This window comes from Hevea brasiliensis, chromosome 12 (genome assembly GCF_030052815.1).
Source record: "Hevea brasiliensis isolate MT/VB/25A 57/8 chromosome 12, ASM3005281v1, whole genome shotgun sequence".
NCBI classification, from domain to species: domain Eukaryota; kingdom Viridiplantae; phylum Streptophyta; class Magnoliopsida; order Malpighiales; family Euphorbiaceae; genus Hevea; species Hevea brasiliensis.
Window position 1 is genome coordinate 23414961 of NC_079504.1, and position 18811 is coordinate 23433771.

General features: G+C 28.7%; 2 protein-coding genes across 2 annotated transcripts; both read left to right on the forward strand.

Annotated features, from left to right (window-relative positions):
• The first annotated feature begins 1138 nt into the window (after window positions 1-1138).
• On the forward strand, window positions 1139-2020 carry LOC131171145 (MDIS1-interacting receptor like kinase 2-like). Its single transcript, XM_058130606.1, has 2 exons — window positions 1139-1209; window positions 1357-2020. Exons 1-2 carry the CDS (start codon window positions 1139-1141, stop codon window positions 2018-2020), a joined length of 735 nt encoding a protein of 244 aa, XP_057986589.1.
• A 1960-nt stretch (window positions 2021-3980) lies between these two features.
• On the forward strand, window positions 3981-4885 carry LOC131171146 (MDIS1-interacting receptor like kinase 2-like). The gene is made up of 2 exons (XM_058130607.1): window positions 3981-4044; window positions 4542-4885. The coding sequence occupies exons 1-2, from the start codon at window positions 3981-3983 to the stop codon at window positions 4883-4885; spliced, it is 408 nt and encodes a 135-aa protein (XP_057986590.1).
• The last annotated feature ends 13926 nt before the right edge of the window (window positions 4886-18811 follow it).

Here is an 18811-nt window from a genome sequence, read left to right on the forward strand (position 1 = left end):
ATCATATGCATATATGAAGTGGTAAGTCAAGATTAAAATAATTTCTAAATAAATTTCCTACTTTATATATCTAATAGTTAAAAAAAAAATTAAAATCAGTCAATTTGAAGGCTTCTATAAGAAGAAACAAAACAGGACAATTAGAAAAAGCTAACGACTTCAGACTTTCAAATGCTAAGCATCATTGAAGGGGCATTTGCTATCATCTTATGGATTTGCTCACATTAAGAAAGTTATTGATAATTATAAAGACAGAACAACGAATGGATTCTTTTGCCAAAAAGAAAAATGAATAAATAAATAAATTAATAAAAATTCTACTGCTGAAAGAAAAAACATAGAGAAAGAAGCCGATATGTCACGATCATGATTTCAAAACAAATTTTATAAACAATACTAGATAGGCCTGCATAGATAAATTGGAAATCCAAAAAGCAACTTAATTTCTATGATGCATACCTTTAACATTTAATTAAGATTGAAATTACTTTGATTGGGTAATTATTATACAGATAAATATTTTTCTTAAGCAGACTTCCTTGCACCTGATTTTTAATAAATATTTTATTTTTATTGTTTAATTAATAGAATTGTTTCCATAGATTATCCACACCTCCAACAAGGGATTAATTATCCCCTAAAAGTTTATGGTACTAATATTTTTATATAATTTAAAATAATTATGAACCAGGCCACTCAAAATAGTTTTTCATTATCATTTTTCCAACATAAATGTTATTTTTTTTATCAAATAAGAGAATTTAAAAGTATATCGGATATTAAAATTTTAAATGAGTTGTTATCGCATCTTGAATTCTATTGCAAGTTTAATTAATAATAAAAATAAATAAATGGACCACATCAGGTCTTTTTCTTCTATGGAGACCGAGGTGCTGGCTTGGATATAAATAGAGCAATGAATTATAATTTGCGAAACAGAACAAAACAACAGCCATGGCAAGACTCATCTTGGAGAATCTAGCCTAGCGCATTTCCCTTGTTCTATTCATTGTAAATTCCTCACTCAGCGTTGCTTCTGACTCCACTCAAGAAACTAATGGTCTTTTCAAGTGGGCAGCCACTCTTCACAACTTTAAAGATTCTAACATATCATTAAAATGGCATCACCATCCTCAAAATGCCACCCATTCCAATCCAAGAACAAGTCCCTGCAATTGGCTTGGAATTTCTTGTAACTTACAAGGAAGGGTGAAAGATTAAACCTTCCTTCTCTTCCTTTACTGATCTTGCTAATATTGATCTTAGCGCGAATCTACTCTTTGGCACCATCCCACTTGGAATCATTCAACTTTCCAAACTTGTTTTTCCTGATTTGTCATACAATCTCTTGTCTAGGAGCATCACTCCAGAGATTGGCCTTCTAAAAAATCTCAATACCCTGCACCTTGTAGCAAATCAGCTAAACGGCTCAATTTCTCCAGAAATAGGCCAGTTAAGTTCCTTTACTTTGCTTGCCCTGTATACCAACAATCTAAATGGTCATATTCCTGCTTCCGTGGGTAATATGACGAAGATGCTTCGGTTGTTTCTCTATGACAATCAACTTTGTGGTTCTATTCCACAACAATTGGGAAACCTTACCAGTTTGGTTGAACTTTACATGGATTCCAACAGTCTATCAGGTCCCATCCCTTCCACTTTTGGGAACTTGAAATACCTAACTATGTTGAATATGTTCCAAAATAAACTTTCTGGTCCAATTCCTCAGCAAATCGGAAACCTGAAGTCTCTAAACAAGCTAAGCCTTTGGGGAAACTATCTTTCTGGTCCAATTCCGATAACAACATGTGGTCTGACAAATCTCACCCTTCTTCATCTCTATGAAAATAAACTCTCTGGCCCAATTCCTAATGAGTTGGGAAACTTGAAGTTTATTTCTGATATGAGGTTGAGTGAAAATCAACTTAGTGGTCCTATCCCAGCTTCCTTGGGTAAGTTGAGCGAGTTACAATATTTGTATCTTAGTGACAACCAACTCTCCGGGCAAATTCCTGAATAGATAGCAAGTCTACCAAAACCTACTGTACTTGTTGGGTTTGAAGGAAGAAAAAACTAAGAAATTTAAGAGAGATTTATGCTGGAACAAGTAGGAGAAAGAAAACCATAATTTCATCACCAAAATGGAGGATTAACATATACAAATTCAAAGTTTTTTTTCTTCCTTTTCTTTCTCATTTTCTTAACTCTCTAAAACTGTCTTTCCAGCTCTTTCAAAGTCTCTCTGCTCTCTCTATTTCCAGCAGCAATTCTCCCTCTTTTCAGCAGCAGCACTCTCTTCCTTTTATATGGAAAGAATGCTTTCTTTAGTTAACATAGCCCATACTTGCACCATGCTTGGGTATGGCTGTTTCTTTACTTATACGCATATATTTTTACCTACTAAATCTCATCAACTCCAACACTCCTCATTGATGAGATTTTTGTTGGAGCTGTGAATTCAGTCAAGTCTTCTAGTATCTTCAAATTTCTGATTTGTTTGGTTGTTTTGCAGCACATCTCTCCAAGTTTGATGATTTTCTTTTGCTTTGATGGAGTACTTCTCTCCATGTTTGTTGTTGGTGGAGCATATCTGTCCAACTCTTTCATGGAGCCCTTCTCTCCAACAATTCTTGATTGATTTTCTGGTGCAGCTTCTCACCACAATACTCATCTTCTTTCTGGTGCACTTTCTCACCATTTTTTCCTTCTTTTGGGTGCACTTGCTCACCATTGTTCTTCTTTCTTCAAAACAAAATTTCTTCCTCTTGGAACAACCCTCCTCTTGCAGGCTATCATGAGCTTGCATAATTATGTAGCTGCTGCCATCTCATTCTTGAAAAAAGCAAACTATAACCAGGTCCCTCAAGATAAAAAAACTCTGATACCATTTGTTGGATTTGAAGGAAGAAAAAACTAAGAAATTTAAGAGAGATTTATGCTGGAACAAGTAGGAGAAAGAAAACCATAAATTCATCACCAAAATGGAGGATTAACATATACAAATTCAAAGTTTTTTTTCTTCCTTTTCTTTCTCATTTTCTCAACTCTCTAAAACTCTCTTTCCAGCTCTTTCAAAGTCTCTCTGCTCTTTCTATTTCCAGCAGCAATTCTCCCTCTTTCCAGCAGCAGCACTCTCTTCCTTTTATATGGAAAGAATGCTTTCTTTAGTTAACATAGCCCATACTTGCACCATGCTTGGGTATGGCTGTTTCTTTACTTGTACACATATTTTTACCTACTAAATCTCATCAACTCCAACAGTACTTCAACTAGACAAAAACCAGTTGATTGGTCGTTTGCCCCAGACCATTTGCCAAAAAAAAAAAAGCTTCAGGACTCCACTGTCAACTACAACGCAACAATCTCGACGGCCCAGTTCCAGAAGGCATTAGAGATTGCAAAAGCTTCATCAGAGTTCGGCTAGGAAGAAACCAATTCACTGGAAATATATCCGAAGACTTCAGCTTCTATCCAAACCTTGAATTTATAGATCTAAGCTACAATAAATTCGAACGGGAAATATCATCCAACTGGGAAAGTGTCAAAATTTGACAACTCTAACGATGGCAGGCAACAAAATAACGGGTACAATTCCACTTGAAATTGGAAATGCAGCTCAGCTAAAAGATCTTTCATCGAATAAAAAAGCTGGGAGCATCCCCAAGGAATTGGGGAAATTGACTTCTTTGGTTAAGGTGATTTTAAACGACAATCAACTCTCTGATCGCCTACATTCAAAATTTGGATCATTAACTGATCTTGAGTATCTGGACTTGTCGGCAAACAGATTCAACCAATCAATTCCAGAAAACATTGGAAACTTAGCTAAACTCATCTGCTTGAATTTGAGTGATAATGAGTTTACCCAAGATATTCCAATTTAGACGGGGAAGTTAACTCACTTATCGGGGTTGGACTTAAGCCACAACTTTCTCATAGGAAAGATACCATCACAATTGAGTAGTTTAGAGAGCTTGGAGATGCTGAATCTATCCCACAATAACCTGTCTGGTTCTATTCCAGATAGTTTCAAAGATATGCAAGGTTTGTCGTCCATCGATATATCCTACAACGAATTGGAAGGTCCCATTCCTTCCAATAAAACATTTCAGAATGCTTCCCTCGAAGCATTTTGAGGGCACAAAGGATTGTGTGGGGATGTCCCAGTACTGTCACCGTGCAATTTTCCAATCAAAAAACATACCTCCAAAAGGAGCCATAATAATAGTTTTCTCGTCTCTTTGCGGAGCTTTTTCACTTCTCGCTTTCTTGAGAGTTTTATTCTGTTTACAAAAAAGAAAACAAGATCTAGAAGCAAAACAAAATGATCAAGGAGATGAAGAATTTTCGTTATCAATTTCAGTTGGAAGAATCATGCATGACGAAATCATAAAAGCTACCGATAGTTTTGATACTGTATACTGCTTCGGGAAGGGAGACATGTGATAAAGAGTTCTTCAACGATATAAGGGCATTAACCGAGAAAAGGCATCGGAACATAGTAAAACTTTATGGTTTTTGTTCGTATGCACGACACTCAGTTCTGGTTTACGAGTACCTTGAAGGCGGTAACTTGGCCACAATCCTAGACAAGGATAAAAAAGCTAAAAATTTGGATTGGAGTAAGAGGGCAAACATTGTTAAAGGTGTTGCCAATGCCCTGTCTTACATGCACCACAATTGCTCACCTCCAATTGTTCATCGAGACATAACAAGCAAAAACATTTTGCTTGATTCCGAATTCGAGGCTCATGTATCAGATTTTGGCATTGTCAAGCTTCTAAATTCTGATTTCATCCCATTGGACTGCAATGGCAGGGACATACAGGAATGTTGCACATGGCAATACACTAACTTTTGCTCTATTTTGTTGAATTTAGCTTGAAAATTTATTCGTATTAATTTCCTTTTTTTAAAACGTCTAATTATAGAAAAGTCAAAATTTTTCACAAAATTTCAATTTTGATCAATTTCAATATATTTATTGTAATTTCATTCAATTAATTAAAATTTAAATTCTAATTTTAATAATTTTCATCAATTGCATCAACAAAACTATAGAGTTGAGAGAGATTGATAATTATAAGTCTAATTTTACTCAATTAGATAAAATAAAAGCTCAATTTTTTATTAATTGAATAAAATTTTAATTAATTTGTGCAATTTGACTTAAATTATTAAAATTGAAATCATTAAATTAAATTGCAATTTTATAAAAAGTTCTTTTTATTAGGATTTTTTTGTGAACTAGCTTTGTGTTCAAAAGTAAAAATTTCTGACATTTGAAAATTAATCAGTATTTTGTTATAGTAGATTAAAAATGGTTAATTATTTTTTATATAATTAATAGTTAGTAATATTATAAATGAGTTTTAATTTAATAGTAATTGGTTATTTGAAATCTCAAAATTAAATATCAACTGGACTTAAATTAATAATAAAAAAAATAAGAATATTACAAACTTAAATTAATAAAAAAAATTAGGAATATTACAAACTCTTATTTAATAAATTTATTTGTATTATCTAATTTTGTGTGCAGAGCTTGCTTACACAATGAAAGTGATTGAAAAATTTAACGCGTATAATTTTGGAGTGGTAGCACTAGAAGTGATCAAAGTAAAATGTCCAAGCGAAATCATCTTTTTTGTCCTCCCTTTAGTTCAGAAGCCACTCCTGAAAGATATTTTAGATCAAAACCTTCCAATTCCTTCCCCTCAAGTTCAAAACGAACTAATGACAATCATGAAAATTACAACTGCATGTTTATACAGCAATCCAGAATCTCAACCGACTATCCATTCTAAATCCATCTATACATGATATAAAAATGCAAAGTTGCTGAGTTAATGATTCAACAGTCAAGTGCTATTAATGAACTTTATTTAATTTAATGTTACTGAAATTATATTCAGATTATGAGGTTGTTAATTTGAATTTTAATTGGAATTAATTAAATAAATAAATATAATTAAATGTTTGTCTTGTTATATAAATAGTCTAGAAATAACAATTAGAGTTCTCTTTCATCTTTTTATAAATTCTCAAGATTAAAGAAAAAAATTAAGACCATATAGGTATTGAATTATATGTGAAGAAAATGTTAGATAAATATTAGAGATCTGAAGAGTTCAAAACACCTGAGAAAATCTCTTTTTATGGGCCTTGCAAAATGATAACAAAAAATAAGTGATTCAATTATTGGCTATGTATATGTATAATATCTTAATCGTCCCTATTAATAATAGTTAGAGACGATTAAAAAAATATATAATCCTCAAAAATATTTTATGAGAACAACAGAAGTGAACCATTTAAAAATTTTGTCTCCAACAATATAAATTTCATATATAAAGGGGATGTATGTATATGGCATCCCTAAACACTGTAAAACTAACGAAAATGGAAGACCAATCATTTTTGTAGTTCCTTGTTAGATAATATTAAATCTAATAGGGACAAAGTATTTTGTAATTCCTATTTCTATAAAACTAAGAGTTAGATACCAAATTTATAATTTAAAAGGATATGCAATATGCAATATTTAATTAAACTAATGAAAATAATTATCATTTCTATTGGCTTTTAAATTAAAAATTTCATCATATGTTTAATTTAGTTGACTTTTTGTAAGAAGGTAGTAATTAATAAATAAAATATATAAATGAACAAAATAAAGAGGCTTTTACAATGTGTTTCAAATTACATTTTTTTTTCTGTAGTTTGTAACTTAATGTAAAATACAGTAAATAAAAAATTTATTATACAATAATAGATATAAATGTTATAAATTTTTTTCCCATTTAGAATAATACGATCTTGCTTGTTATATTATAATATTGTGACTACCTATACCTAAAACATCATCTCCTTCTAGGATTTTGCTGAAAACGTTATTTTTTTTTTTGAAATCAGCATAATATTATATATAGACATATGATTCATCCCCTCCTCCTCTGTTATCTCAACTAATAAGAGTTTTTTAACTTCAAATAATTGTAATATATATATATATATATATATATATATATATATATATATATATATATATATATATATATATATATATATATATTTCTGGAGCTCGGCATATGAATCAACAGCATTTGAGCCAAGAATAGAATAAATAATATACACACGTAGTAAAGCTCTATGGAATGTTGTGGAAATAATTTTTTATTAAAAATTTTCATTATTAATATGATTAATATATAGAAAAATGTGTGGGATATGATTAATAAAATAAAAAAAACTACTATTAAAATGTATTTTGTCTATTTATAATCCAAAATATTATACACAACAATTTAAGTAATAGTAATATTAGTTTAAAATAATAAAAATGAGCAACCTAATTTGCCAACCTGATAAATATAAATATCATAATGTTATAGAAATAATTTTTTATTAAAAATTTTCTTTATTAATATAATCAATAAATAGAAAAATGTGTTGGATATAATTAATATATTTTTAAATATACATATAAATATTATTATGATTATTATAATCACAAGAATAACTTTTAAAAACTTTTATATTTTAAGTTTTTATAATTTCTAATGAGTACGATAGATTTTCTATATTTTTTTTTTATAATGAGTTATCATTCTTAATATTTATTTTTGAACTAAAGGTAATCAATATTGATTATATATCTTATAAATGATTTAACACTAATTATATTAATTGGCTTAAACTCTTAAATTAAGACTAATACAATTTATAATTGTCAAAGAAAATAAATCATCATATTTAAAAAAATTTTGTTTTACAATTTTATTGTAGATATGAAAAATTAACAAAAGTAAAATAATGGATGTAAAAATATTTCAAATATCTATATATTATATTGTACTAGTTATATTATAATATTAATTATTGTAAAAAATTTCAAATTTTAATTAAGTAATTGAATTAATATTTGATTATTTTATATATAAATAAAATGAATACTTGTTATAAATTCAAAGGTTAGTATCAAAAGAAAATAGTGAATCAATTATTTGGCTTATAGAAAAATAATAGAACTAAATAATTCACAAAAATAGAAATATAATAAAATGACACGTGCTAAAAAATAATCTCAATTGTTATGGGAATACATTACTTTTAACTGATCAGTGCAACAAAACTTGATTATACAAGTAAAAGTGCATATTTTTATTTTGCGGCAGTTTATTATGATATTAATTCCATTAATAAAGATCAATCTTGACAATTTAAGAAAAATGGCATACAAGTATTTAATGAATAAACTCTTTTTTTAAATGAATAATCTAAATTTATGGAAAGTATATTATTTAAAATATATATATATATATATATTAATATAAACTATTAATCAATATGATTCAATCAGATCTTTTAAAAAGTCTTTAAAAATAAAAAAAATAAATAATAAATATAGGAGATTATGAAGTCAAACTTTCAATAATTTTAAATGAATGTCGAAATGTTAGGAGAAATTATATTAAATTGATAAGTGTTTTCTTGGATGGCTGAGTTGAAGTTGCATATAATCAAGAACAGGTTGAAGTACAATGAATATGGAGCAAAATGGAGTGATAATAGATTTGGATATGCCTCTTTGAACCACACATTTTTTTTTCATCACTGCATATGTCATTGGCTCCAAAATTGGTAAAGGAATTAATTAGAATTAGAAATAAAAGAAATTAATGGCATTCAATTGTAAGGATAATCTGAAATTCAAGAATTAATTGTGTAAGGCATTTACGTGGAGATATCTCACGAGTGTGTTTAAACAATGGAGTTAGGTTTCCAACAAAACCACACCCATGATACCACTGAGCCAATTTCTTCACCATGACACCTGTACAAGTCCAAGATTAGTAAGAAATTAAAAGGCATATGTGTTTCTTGTATGCTCCCTGCCTATATAAGTTATTAGTTCACTTTAAATTTTAGATCTCATCAACAATTTCCTTATATCACCAACCTAAATGAAACTTCTCTATCCCTTTCCCTCTTTCTAGATCTCTCTCTATTTGGTGCAAAAATGAGCAAAAGAAAAGAAACAATAGGTGTGTCTGGGCATGACTTGAAAATGCTATAAGATAATATTTTTGATGGGATTATTGAGCATTGTACCCTTCCAGAATTAGGCAAGGGTTATGTGGATCTAAATCCATCCTCATCTTGCTCACCCTCAATGTTAATTAATTATACTAGTCAAGGAAATACATCAATTATCAGCCAAGTATCTCAGAGGTGAATATAATTACTGATCAACTTGCTCAAACAATGTCTTCACCAAAATAATTTCTATTGTTAGTTTTTTTTTTAATTTGATTAATTAATTCTCTTTTTATGGCTTTCCCTGTTAAATTTTGCATTTCAACAAGAGTCATTTTCATCTGCCAACTATTCCTAAAAACTTCTGATTAAAGAGATTGGCTAAGTTGATGTATTCTTCTTAGAATTATTAAAATATACGCTTGCTAAAGTAAAAAATTTAATGGGCCTATATTTTAGTAATTAAAATTTTTTTTATTGGCTCAATTATTAAAAAATTAATAAGTCCATACTTTAATTTTTAAAAGATTAATTTTTATTGACCTAACAAAATAAAAAAAAATCAGTGACCTACATTTTTTAAATTTTACATTTTAAATTTTACATTAAGTAATAAAAAAATATTTTAAAAAAATTTAAATTTTGATTTAAATACACAAAATGACTAAATTTAAATGTTGCATGCGTCTAATACCTAACTTGGGGGTTGACATAGAGCTACAAGCCCTCTATAATTTTATTTTTACTTTAGAGTATTTTAAATATATGTATGTTCTTAACTGTATCTCACATTTAGCCTAAAAAAAATCTTAACAAAATTTTAAAAGGTTATTTTTTTATTAACCTAATTAAATAAAAAATTTAATAAGTCAATATTCTAATAATTTGAAGCATTTTTTTATTGGACCAACTCAGTTAAAAAATTGGTTATCAATATTTTTTAAAATTTAATTTTAAATAATAAAACATAATTTAAAAAGAATTAAATTGTCAATAATCTAAATTTATGGAAAGTATATTATTTAAATTAAATAATAAATATTAATATAAAATGTTAATCAATATGATTCAATTTAATCTTTTTAAAAAGTCTTTAAATTTAAAAAAAAAATAAATGATAAATATAGGAGGTTATGAAGTCAACTTTCAATAATTTTAAATGAATGTCCAAATATTAGGGGAAATTATATTAAATTGAATAGCTTTTTCTTGTATGGCTGAGTTGAAATTGCATATAATCAAGAACAGCTTGAAGTGCAATGAATATGCAGCAAAATGGAGTGATAATATATTTGGATATGCCTCTTTGAAACACACATTTTTTTTTTATCATTGCATATGTCATTGGCTCCAAAATTGATAAAGGAACTAATTAGAATTAGAAATAAAAGATTTAATGGCCTTAAATTGTAAGGATAATCTCAATTCAAGAATTAATTGTATAAGGCATTTACGTGGAGTTATCTCACGAGGGTGGTTTAACCATTGAGCTAGGTTTCCAACAAAACCACAACCATGATATTGCTGAGCCAATTTCTTCACCATGACACCTATACAAGTCCAAGATTAGTAAGAAATTAAAAGGCATATGTACTTCTTGTATGGTCCCAGCCTATATAAGGTTATTAGTTCACTCTAAATTTTGGATTCCATCATCGATTTCCTTATATCACCAACCTAAACGAAACTTCTCTATCCCTTTCCCTCTCTCTAGATCTCTCTCTGTTTGGCGCAAAAATGAGCAAAAGGAAAGAAACAATTGGTGTGTCTGGGCATGACTTGAAAATGTTAAAATATGATATTTTTTTAGGGGGATTATTGAGCATTGTACCCTTCCAGAATTAAGCAAGGGTTAAGTGGATCTAAGTCCATCCTCACCTTGCTCACCTTCATTGTTAGTTAATTATACTAATCAAGGAAATACATCAATTTATCAGCCAAGTATCTCAAATGTGAATATAATTACCGATCAACTTGCTCAAACAATGTCTTCACCAGAATAATTTCGATTCTTAGTTTCTTTTTTTAATTTGATTAATTAATTCTCTTTTCATAACTTTCCTTGTTAAATTTTGTGTTTCAACAAGGGCCATTTTCATCTGCCAACTATACCTAAAAACTTCAAATTGAAGAGAATGGCTAAGTTGATATATTGTCTTAGAATTATTAAAATATGCGCTTGGTAAAGAAAAAAATTTAATTGGCCTATATTTTAGTAATTTAAAATTTTTTATTGGCTCAATTATTAAAAAAATAATGAGTCCATATTTTAATTTTTAAAAGATTAGTTTTTATTGAGCCAAAAAAAAAAAAAAAAAACAGTGACCTACATTTTTTAAATTTTCCATTAAGTAATAAAAAAATAAATTTAAAAAATTTTAATTTTAATTTAAATACACAAAATGCCTAAGTTTAAATGTTGCATATGTCTAACACCTAACTTGGGGGTTGATACACAGCCATAGGTCCTCCAAAATTTTACTTTTACTTTAGAGTACTTTAAATGTAGGTATGTACTTAATTGTGTCTTACGTTTATAGTCTCAAAAAAGTCTTTAAAAAATTTTAAAAGTTTGTTTTTTTATTAACCTAATTAAATAAAAATTTTAATAATTTCATATTTTAATAATTTGAATCATTTTTTTATTGGCCCAACCCAGTTAAAAAATTGGTTGTCAATATTTTTTAAATTTAATTTTAAATAATAAAACATAATTTAAAAAAAATAAATTGTGAATAATCTAAATTTACAGAAAGTATATTATTTAAATTAAATAATGTATATTAACATAAACTATTAATCAATATGATTCAATTTGATTTTTTTTAAAAAATCTTTAAAATTAAAAAAAAATAAATGATAAATATAGGAGGTTATGAAGTCAACTTTCAATAATTGTAAATGAATGTCCAAATATTAGGGGCAATTATATTAAATTGAATAGTTTTTTCTTGGATGGCTAAGTTGAAGTTGCATATAATTAAGAACAAGTTGAAGTACAATGAATATGCAGCAAAATAGAGTGATAATATATTTTGATATGCCTCTTTGAACCACACATTTTTTTTCATCATTGCATATGTCATTGGCTCCAAAATTGATAAAGGAATTAATTAGAATTAGAAATAAAAGATTTAATGGCCTTAAATGGTAAGGAAAATCTTAAATCAAGAATTAATTGTATAAGGCATTTACGTGGAGTTATCTCACGAGGGTGGTTTAACCATGGAGCTAGGTTTCCAACAAAAACACAACCATGATACTGCTGAGCCAATTTCTTCACCATGACACCTATACAAGTCCAAGATTAATAAGAAATTAAAAGGCATACGTATTTCTTGTATGCTTCCTGCCTATATAAGGTTATTAGTTCACTCTAAATTTTGGATCCCATCATCGATTTCCTTATATCTTCTCTATCCCTTTCCCTCTCTCTAGATCTCTCTCTGTTTGGTGCAAAAATGAGCAAAAGGAAAGAAACATTAGGTGTGTCTGGGCATCACTTGAAAATGTTAAAAGATAATATTTTTTATGAGATTATTGAGCATTGTACCCTTCCATAATTAAGCAAGGGTTATGTGGATCTAAGTCCATCCTCACCTTGCTCACCTTCAGTGTTAGTTAATTATACTAGTCAAGGAAATACATCAATTTATCAGCCAAGTATCTCAGAGGTGAATATAATTACTGATCAACTTGCTCAAACAATGTCTTCGCAAGGATAATTTCTATTGTTAGTTTTTTTTTATTTGATTAATTAATTCTCTTTTTATGGCTTTCCCTGTTAAATTTTGCATTTCAACAAGGGCCATTTTCATCTGCCAACTTAGAATTATTAAAATAGGCGCTTGGTTAAGCAAAAAATTTAATTGGCCTATATTTTAGCAATTTAAAATTTTTTATTGGCTCAATTATTAAAAAATTAATGAGTCTATATTTTAATTTTTAAAAGATTAATTTTTATTGACCTAACAAAATAAAAAAAAATCAGTGACCTACATTTTTTAAATTTTTCATTAAGTAATAAAAAAATATTTAAAAAAATTCAAATTTTGATTTAAATACACAAAATGCCTATGTTTAAATGTTGCATGCGTCTAACACCTAACTTGGGGGCTGACACAGAGCCATAGGCCCTTCAAAATTTTATTTTTACTATTAAGTACCTTAAATATAGGTATGTTCTTAACTGTGTTTCATATTTAGTCTCAAAAAAATCTTAACAAATTTTTAAAAGATTGTTTTTTTATTAACCTAATTAAATAAAAAAATTTAATAAGTTCATATTTTAATAATTTGAAGCATTTTTTATTAGCCCAGCTCAGTTGAAAAATTGGCAGCAATATTTTTAAAATTTAATTTTAAATAATAAAACATAATTTAAAAAGAATTAAATTGTGAATAATCTAAATGAATAATCTAAATTTACGGAAAGTATATTATTTAAATTAAATAATATTTATTAACATAAAAAGTTAATCAATATGATTCAATTTGATTTTTTTAAAAAGTAAAAAAAAAAATAAATGATAAATATAGGAGGTTATGAAGTTAACTTTCAATAATTGTAAATGAATGTCCAAATATTAGGGGAAATTATATTAAATTGAATAGCTTTTTCCTGAATGACTGAGTTGAAGTTGCATATAATCAAGAACAGGTTGAAGTACAATGAAAATGCAACAAAATGGAGTGATAATATATTTGGATATGCCTCTTTGAACCACACATTTTTTTTCATCTTTGCATATGTCATTGGCTCCAAAATTGATAAAGGAATTAATTAGAATTAGAAAATAAAAGAATTAATGTCCTTGAATAGTAAGGATAATCTCAAATTCAAGAATTAATTGTATAAGTCATTTACGTGGAGTTATCTCACAAGGGTGATTTAACCATGGAGTTAGGTTTCCAACAAAACCATAACCATGACACTGCTTGTAAGACCCCTATATTAAGTAGTCTATACATTCTACTGTTCCGGTAACTAGTGTCTGTCCGGACAGTCAGGATGTTTAGAATCATATTTAAATCATCTAAAAAAGTCATAAATAAAAATTAATAGAAATCATATAAGGGTGAAATGGAAATAAGAAAACAAAGAATAATCAGTTAAATGAGCTGAGGTCCCGGCGATGAGTGACCAAAACGAGAAGTGACTGTGAGCTAAGTTGCTACCCTAAATTCGTGTGGGACCCTGTGACACCCCAGGGCAAGGGATAATTGCGAAGTTAATGGTAATGTGAAAACCATAGAAAAGAATAAAGAACAAGTTCAAACAACTGAAATAGAATTCAGGAAGCAACCTAGTGTTATTGGAAAAACTAATCAGACTGATAAGGGGTAATATAGTCAATTCACCCTTAGAGGTAACTTTTGGCCTAAAGATCCATTAAAATGTAGGAAATTAAAAATTATGAAAAATAATTAAAAACATCAGAGGTGTATGAAAGAAAGGAAAAAGGAAAGGAAAAGAAAGTTAAATAAAGGGAATTATGACATGACACCTATGCAAACATGACATCATAAAAAGCTATAATTTAAAATTAGGAAATTTTGAAATAATGTTAACATAAAGAGACAAATAAGGAAAAAAAAATTAAATTTATGGTCTTCTTCAACCCCTTGGCCAAATTCTCTCTCTCTTCTCTCTCTCTCATCTTTCATTCCACCGTTGTTAAGGTTTGAAAAGCTTGAAATTCTTTAAATTTCTTCCATAAATTCCCTAAATCCCAATACAAAACCTCATCCCTAGACCTTGTTAAATCATTTGGGAGTAAAAAGGAAGAGGAAAATTGAAGAATTGAAAGCTTTGGAAATTCAACAAAGAGGTAAGTGAATCCAAGCCATTTCTTTTTGAATAATTGATTGAATTGAAGTTGAAATTGATGAATTTATATGAAGAAACATGAAAATCATGCATGTTGAGGAGAGAGGAATTTTCGGTAGCCATAGGAATTAAGGGGAGTTGTTGTGTTTTAATTCAGTTAAATGCGTATTCAAGCTTAAATGACTAAGGATAGGTAATTAGTATACTTGGAATTGCATGAGTTAGACAATTGAAAAATTTAGGGTTCTTGGTGATTAGGGTTTTAGGGGAGATTGAGGATTTTTGAGAATTGATGACCAATTGGTATTGTTGATGCTCAATTTGGTCAATTAGGGTACTTATAAGTGCAATTTGATAATTGGAATTGAAATGATTTGTGAATGTGGTGTTGTTGAATTCTGGCAGCTTGACCTTTGTCTACTTAAAAGGCTATAAGTTGAATTTTGTTGCTCCAATTGGTATGAGGCCAATTGAAGATGAAAATAGGGTCATAATGCAACATTTTTCATGTAGAAACCTTGCCCAAAAACTGACCCCAAGTTTACATAAAGTCTGCTTGAATGCAAAATTAGTACCCTGTTACTGGACAAAATTGATCAAATGAATAGTACTTATTCAAATGGTCATAACTTTGTGTAGAGAGGTCAAAATGACCTGATTTTTAAACCATTGGAAAGCTTAGACATATTAGAACAACTTTCATGAAGAATACAAACCCAAATTCTAACCATAACCTATTCAAATTACTAACTAAATTTAGCTCACTCAATATGCTAGAATCACATTTTGCCCAAAAAAATCTGAAAAAGACCAATCCGGCCAGTTATGGTAAAAATAACATAACTTGACCTACAAAACTCCAACTAGACACATTAAGAAACAACTTTGATGAAGAAAGTTTAGCTAAATTTCCATTGTATATTGGTTCAATGGAACAGTAAACATTGGTGACCAAATCTAAAATTTTAGAATTAATTCTAATAGGCCTTGAATTTCAATCGGCAACCAATGCCAACAAAATTATGATCCAAAATGTGGTATGACCATGTGTTTAGAAATGGTATACCTATTAATTATGAAAAAGTCAACATTTTGAGTGAATAATGCGAATAGTAACCATAATATTATCAAATACAAAAAACTCAACCCTTAGGAGAATTTATAAGTGAAATTAAGTATGTAAAATTCAATTTATTGGATTAATTAGTAGAAATGACTTGGGTGGATATTTAAATACTTTAACTATGTGTTTCAGTTGGTAAGAAGCCATCCAAGGAACAAGGAAAGGTTGGATCAAGTCAAGACTAATTAAAGAGGTTTGTGCACAACAACTAACTCTCTTTTCTTTTTCATTGAATTTGGTATTGAATGAGTTGTGAAAATAATTTATGTTCTTTATTATATTGAATACTTTGATTGACAAAAATTATGTGTTGCTAGCCCAATTTTGGAAAAATATTGAATGAAATGAGAATGTGAATTGATGAATATTTTGATGCTTGGAAAATTATAGAAATGGTTTGAAATCACAGTTGTCATGACTATATGTTTGAATTCCTCACTAACTTGCCTAGTGGGACGAATTAGATTTGTATTCCCTCTCTGGCTGAAGTGTTGAAGTGTGTGCCAGTTGAGGATGAATTGAATGAGTACTTATATACGTGTGCTAGCTAGCCTTTGCATTCCCCATTAGCCTTTGGTTATTGGGACGAATTGATAATCGTGTCATGATCAAAACTGTGTGACTTTTCGAAATTCTTGTTCTATGATTTAGAAAATAGAATTTGGTATATTTAAGTAATTTTCTAGCTTTAAAAATAAAGCATGATTTTATATAAGTTAATATTTCAATTGATTGAATTTGAAAAATTATGATTTATGTTAATGGGATAAATTTTGACAACTGTCCCTGAACTTATCTAGTTGTAATATTACAGTTCCTCAACTTAAAAATGTAACATAAAACCTCATCAACTTTTAAATTTTGCATAGTAAAATCCTTCTAATCTCCAATTACCACTTTTTCAGTTAGACGCTGACCTGGACAGTTCCAGCATAGAGCTTAGTCAGTATTTCTCTTTTCTCTCTCAAGCGATGTGTAAATTAAATCTTTTTTCTCTTTATAAACAGAATAATTTTTCATGCGTAAAGAAAATAATTTTACACTTTGCATAAGAGAGAAGAGAGAAATGTTGACTAAGCACTATGCAGGAGCTATTCACATTAGTTTCTAACTGAAAAATCAGTTATTAAAAGTCAGAGAGATTTTACTGTGCAAATTTTGAAAGTTTAGGGGGTTTTATGTTACATTTTAAAGTTAAAAGACTATAGTATTATAACTATATAAGTTCAGAGACAGTTGTTGAAATTTATCCTATGTTAATGTGTAAATTATTATTTCTTTAAGTTGTGCACCACTGAGTCTTTGGCTCAGCGATAGCTTATTTATGCTGTCGCAGGTAAAGAGACAGATAAAACAGTAGAGTAGGCTGCTTGTGACTTGGAGTGGTTTTGGAGTCATTACCTGGTATATAAATTATACCCTTGTAAATTTTCTTTTAATGTATATGTATCTGTGTGTATGTATATAATAGACTTGAGCAGTTGTATAAAGATTTTGGAAATTTAGTTTTGATCAGTGTAATTATTTGTAATGTAAACCTGTTAATTCTTACTAATGAAATGTTTAAGTTTCTTTTTGAATTTTTCAAATAATGAATTGCTTGAAATTGTGTTGTTAAGATTGAATTGTATTGAAAATATTGGAGTTGTGATTAAGACACATATATTGGGAGTGTTTTAACCGGCTTTTGAAGAACTATTTTCTCAAATTATAGACGGCACTCTGCCAAAATTTTATAAAATTTTCAAAATCTTGAATTAATAAAAAATTTGACTCATGACATAAACGTTAATTAAAAGCTTTTAATAAGTATTCAACATTACCTTACAATTTAAAATGAATAGAAATTGGTTCAAAATCCCTTGTAGTATATTTAATGGATTATCGGTGGGCGAAGTTCAGTAATTCATTAGGTATACTACGGGATCATATTATGCCTTACAGAGGGGTAAGGTGTGACACTGCCGAGCCAATTTCTTCACCATGACACCTATACAAGTCCAAGATTAGTAAGAAATTAAAAGGTATATGTATTTCTTGTATGCTCCCTGCCTATATAAGGTTATTAGTTCACTCTAAATTTTGGATCCCATCATCGATTTCCTTATATCACCAACCTAAACAAAACTTCTTTATCCCTTTCCCTCTCTCTAGATCTCTCTCTGTTTGGTGCAAAAATGAGCAAAAGGAAAGAAACAATAGGTGTGTCTGGGCATGACTTGAAAATGTTAAAAAATAATATTTTTAATGGGATTATTGAGCATTGTACCCTTCTAGAATTAAACAAGGGTTATGTGGATCTCTCAACTTGCTCACCTTTAGTGTTAGTTAATTATACTAGTCAAGGAAATACATTAATTTATCAGCCAAGTATCTCAGAGGTGAATATAATTACCAATCAACTTGCTCAAATAATGTCTTCACCAGGATAATTTCTATTGTTAGTTTTTTTTTTAATTTGATTAATTAATTCTCTTTTTATGTCTTTCTTGTTAAATGGGCCATTTTCATCTGCCAACTATACCTAAAAACTTCATATTAAAGAGATTGGCTAAGTTGATGTATTTTTTTTAGAATTATTAAAATATGCGCTTGGTAAAGCAAAAAATTTAATGGGCCTATATTTTAGTAATTTAAAATTTTTTATTGGCTCAATTATTAAAAAATTAATGAGTCCATATTTTAATTTTTAAAAGATTAGTTTTTGGATAAATTTCAACAACTATCCATGAACTTATATAGTTGTAACACTACAGTCTTTTAACTTTAAAATGTAACGTAAAACCCTATAAACTTTCAAATTTTGCACAGTAAAATCT

Bases quoted from the DNA above. Each gene is read 5' to 3' on its own strand.
- LOC131171146 (XM_058130607.1), top strand. From the start codon at position 3,981: ATGCTGAATCTATCCCACAATAACCTGTCTGGTTCTATTCCAGATAGT. The intron at 4,045-4,541 runs GTTTGTCGTCCA...CACGACACTCAG, and splicing joins TAGTTTCAAAGATATGCAAG to TTCTGGTTTACGAGTACCTT.
- LOC131171145 (XM_058130606.1), top strand. From the start codon at position 1,139: ATGCCACCCATTCCAATCCAAGAACAAGTCCCTGCAATTGGCTTGGAA. The intron at 1,210-1,356 runs GTGAAAGATTAA...TCTCTTGTCTAG, and splicing joins CTTGTAACTTACAAGGAAGG to GAGCATCACTCCAGAGATTG.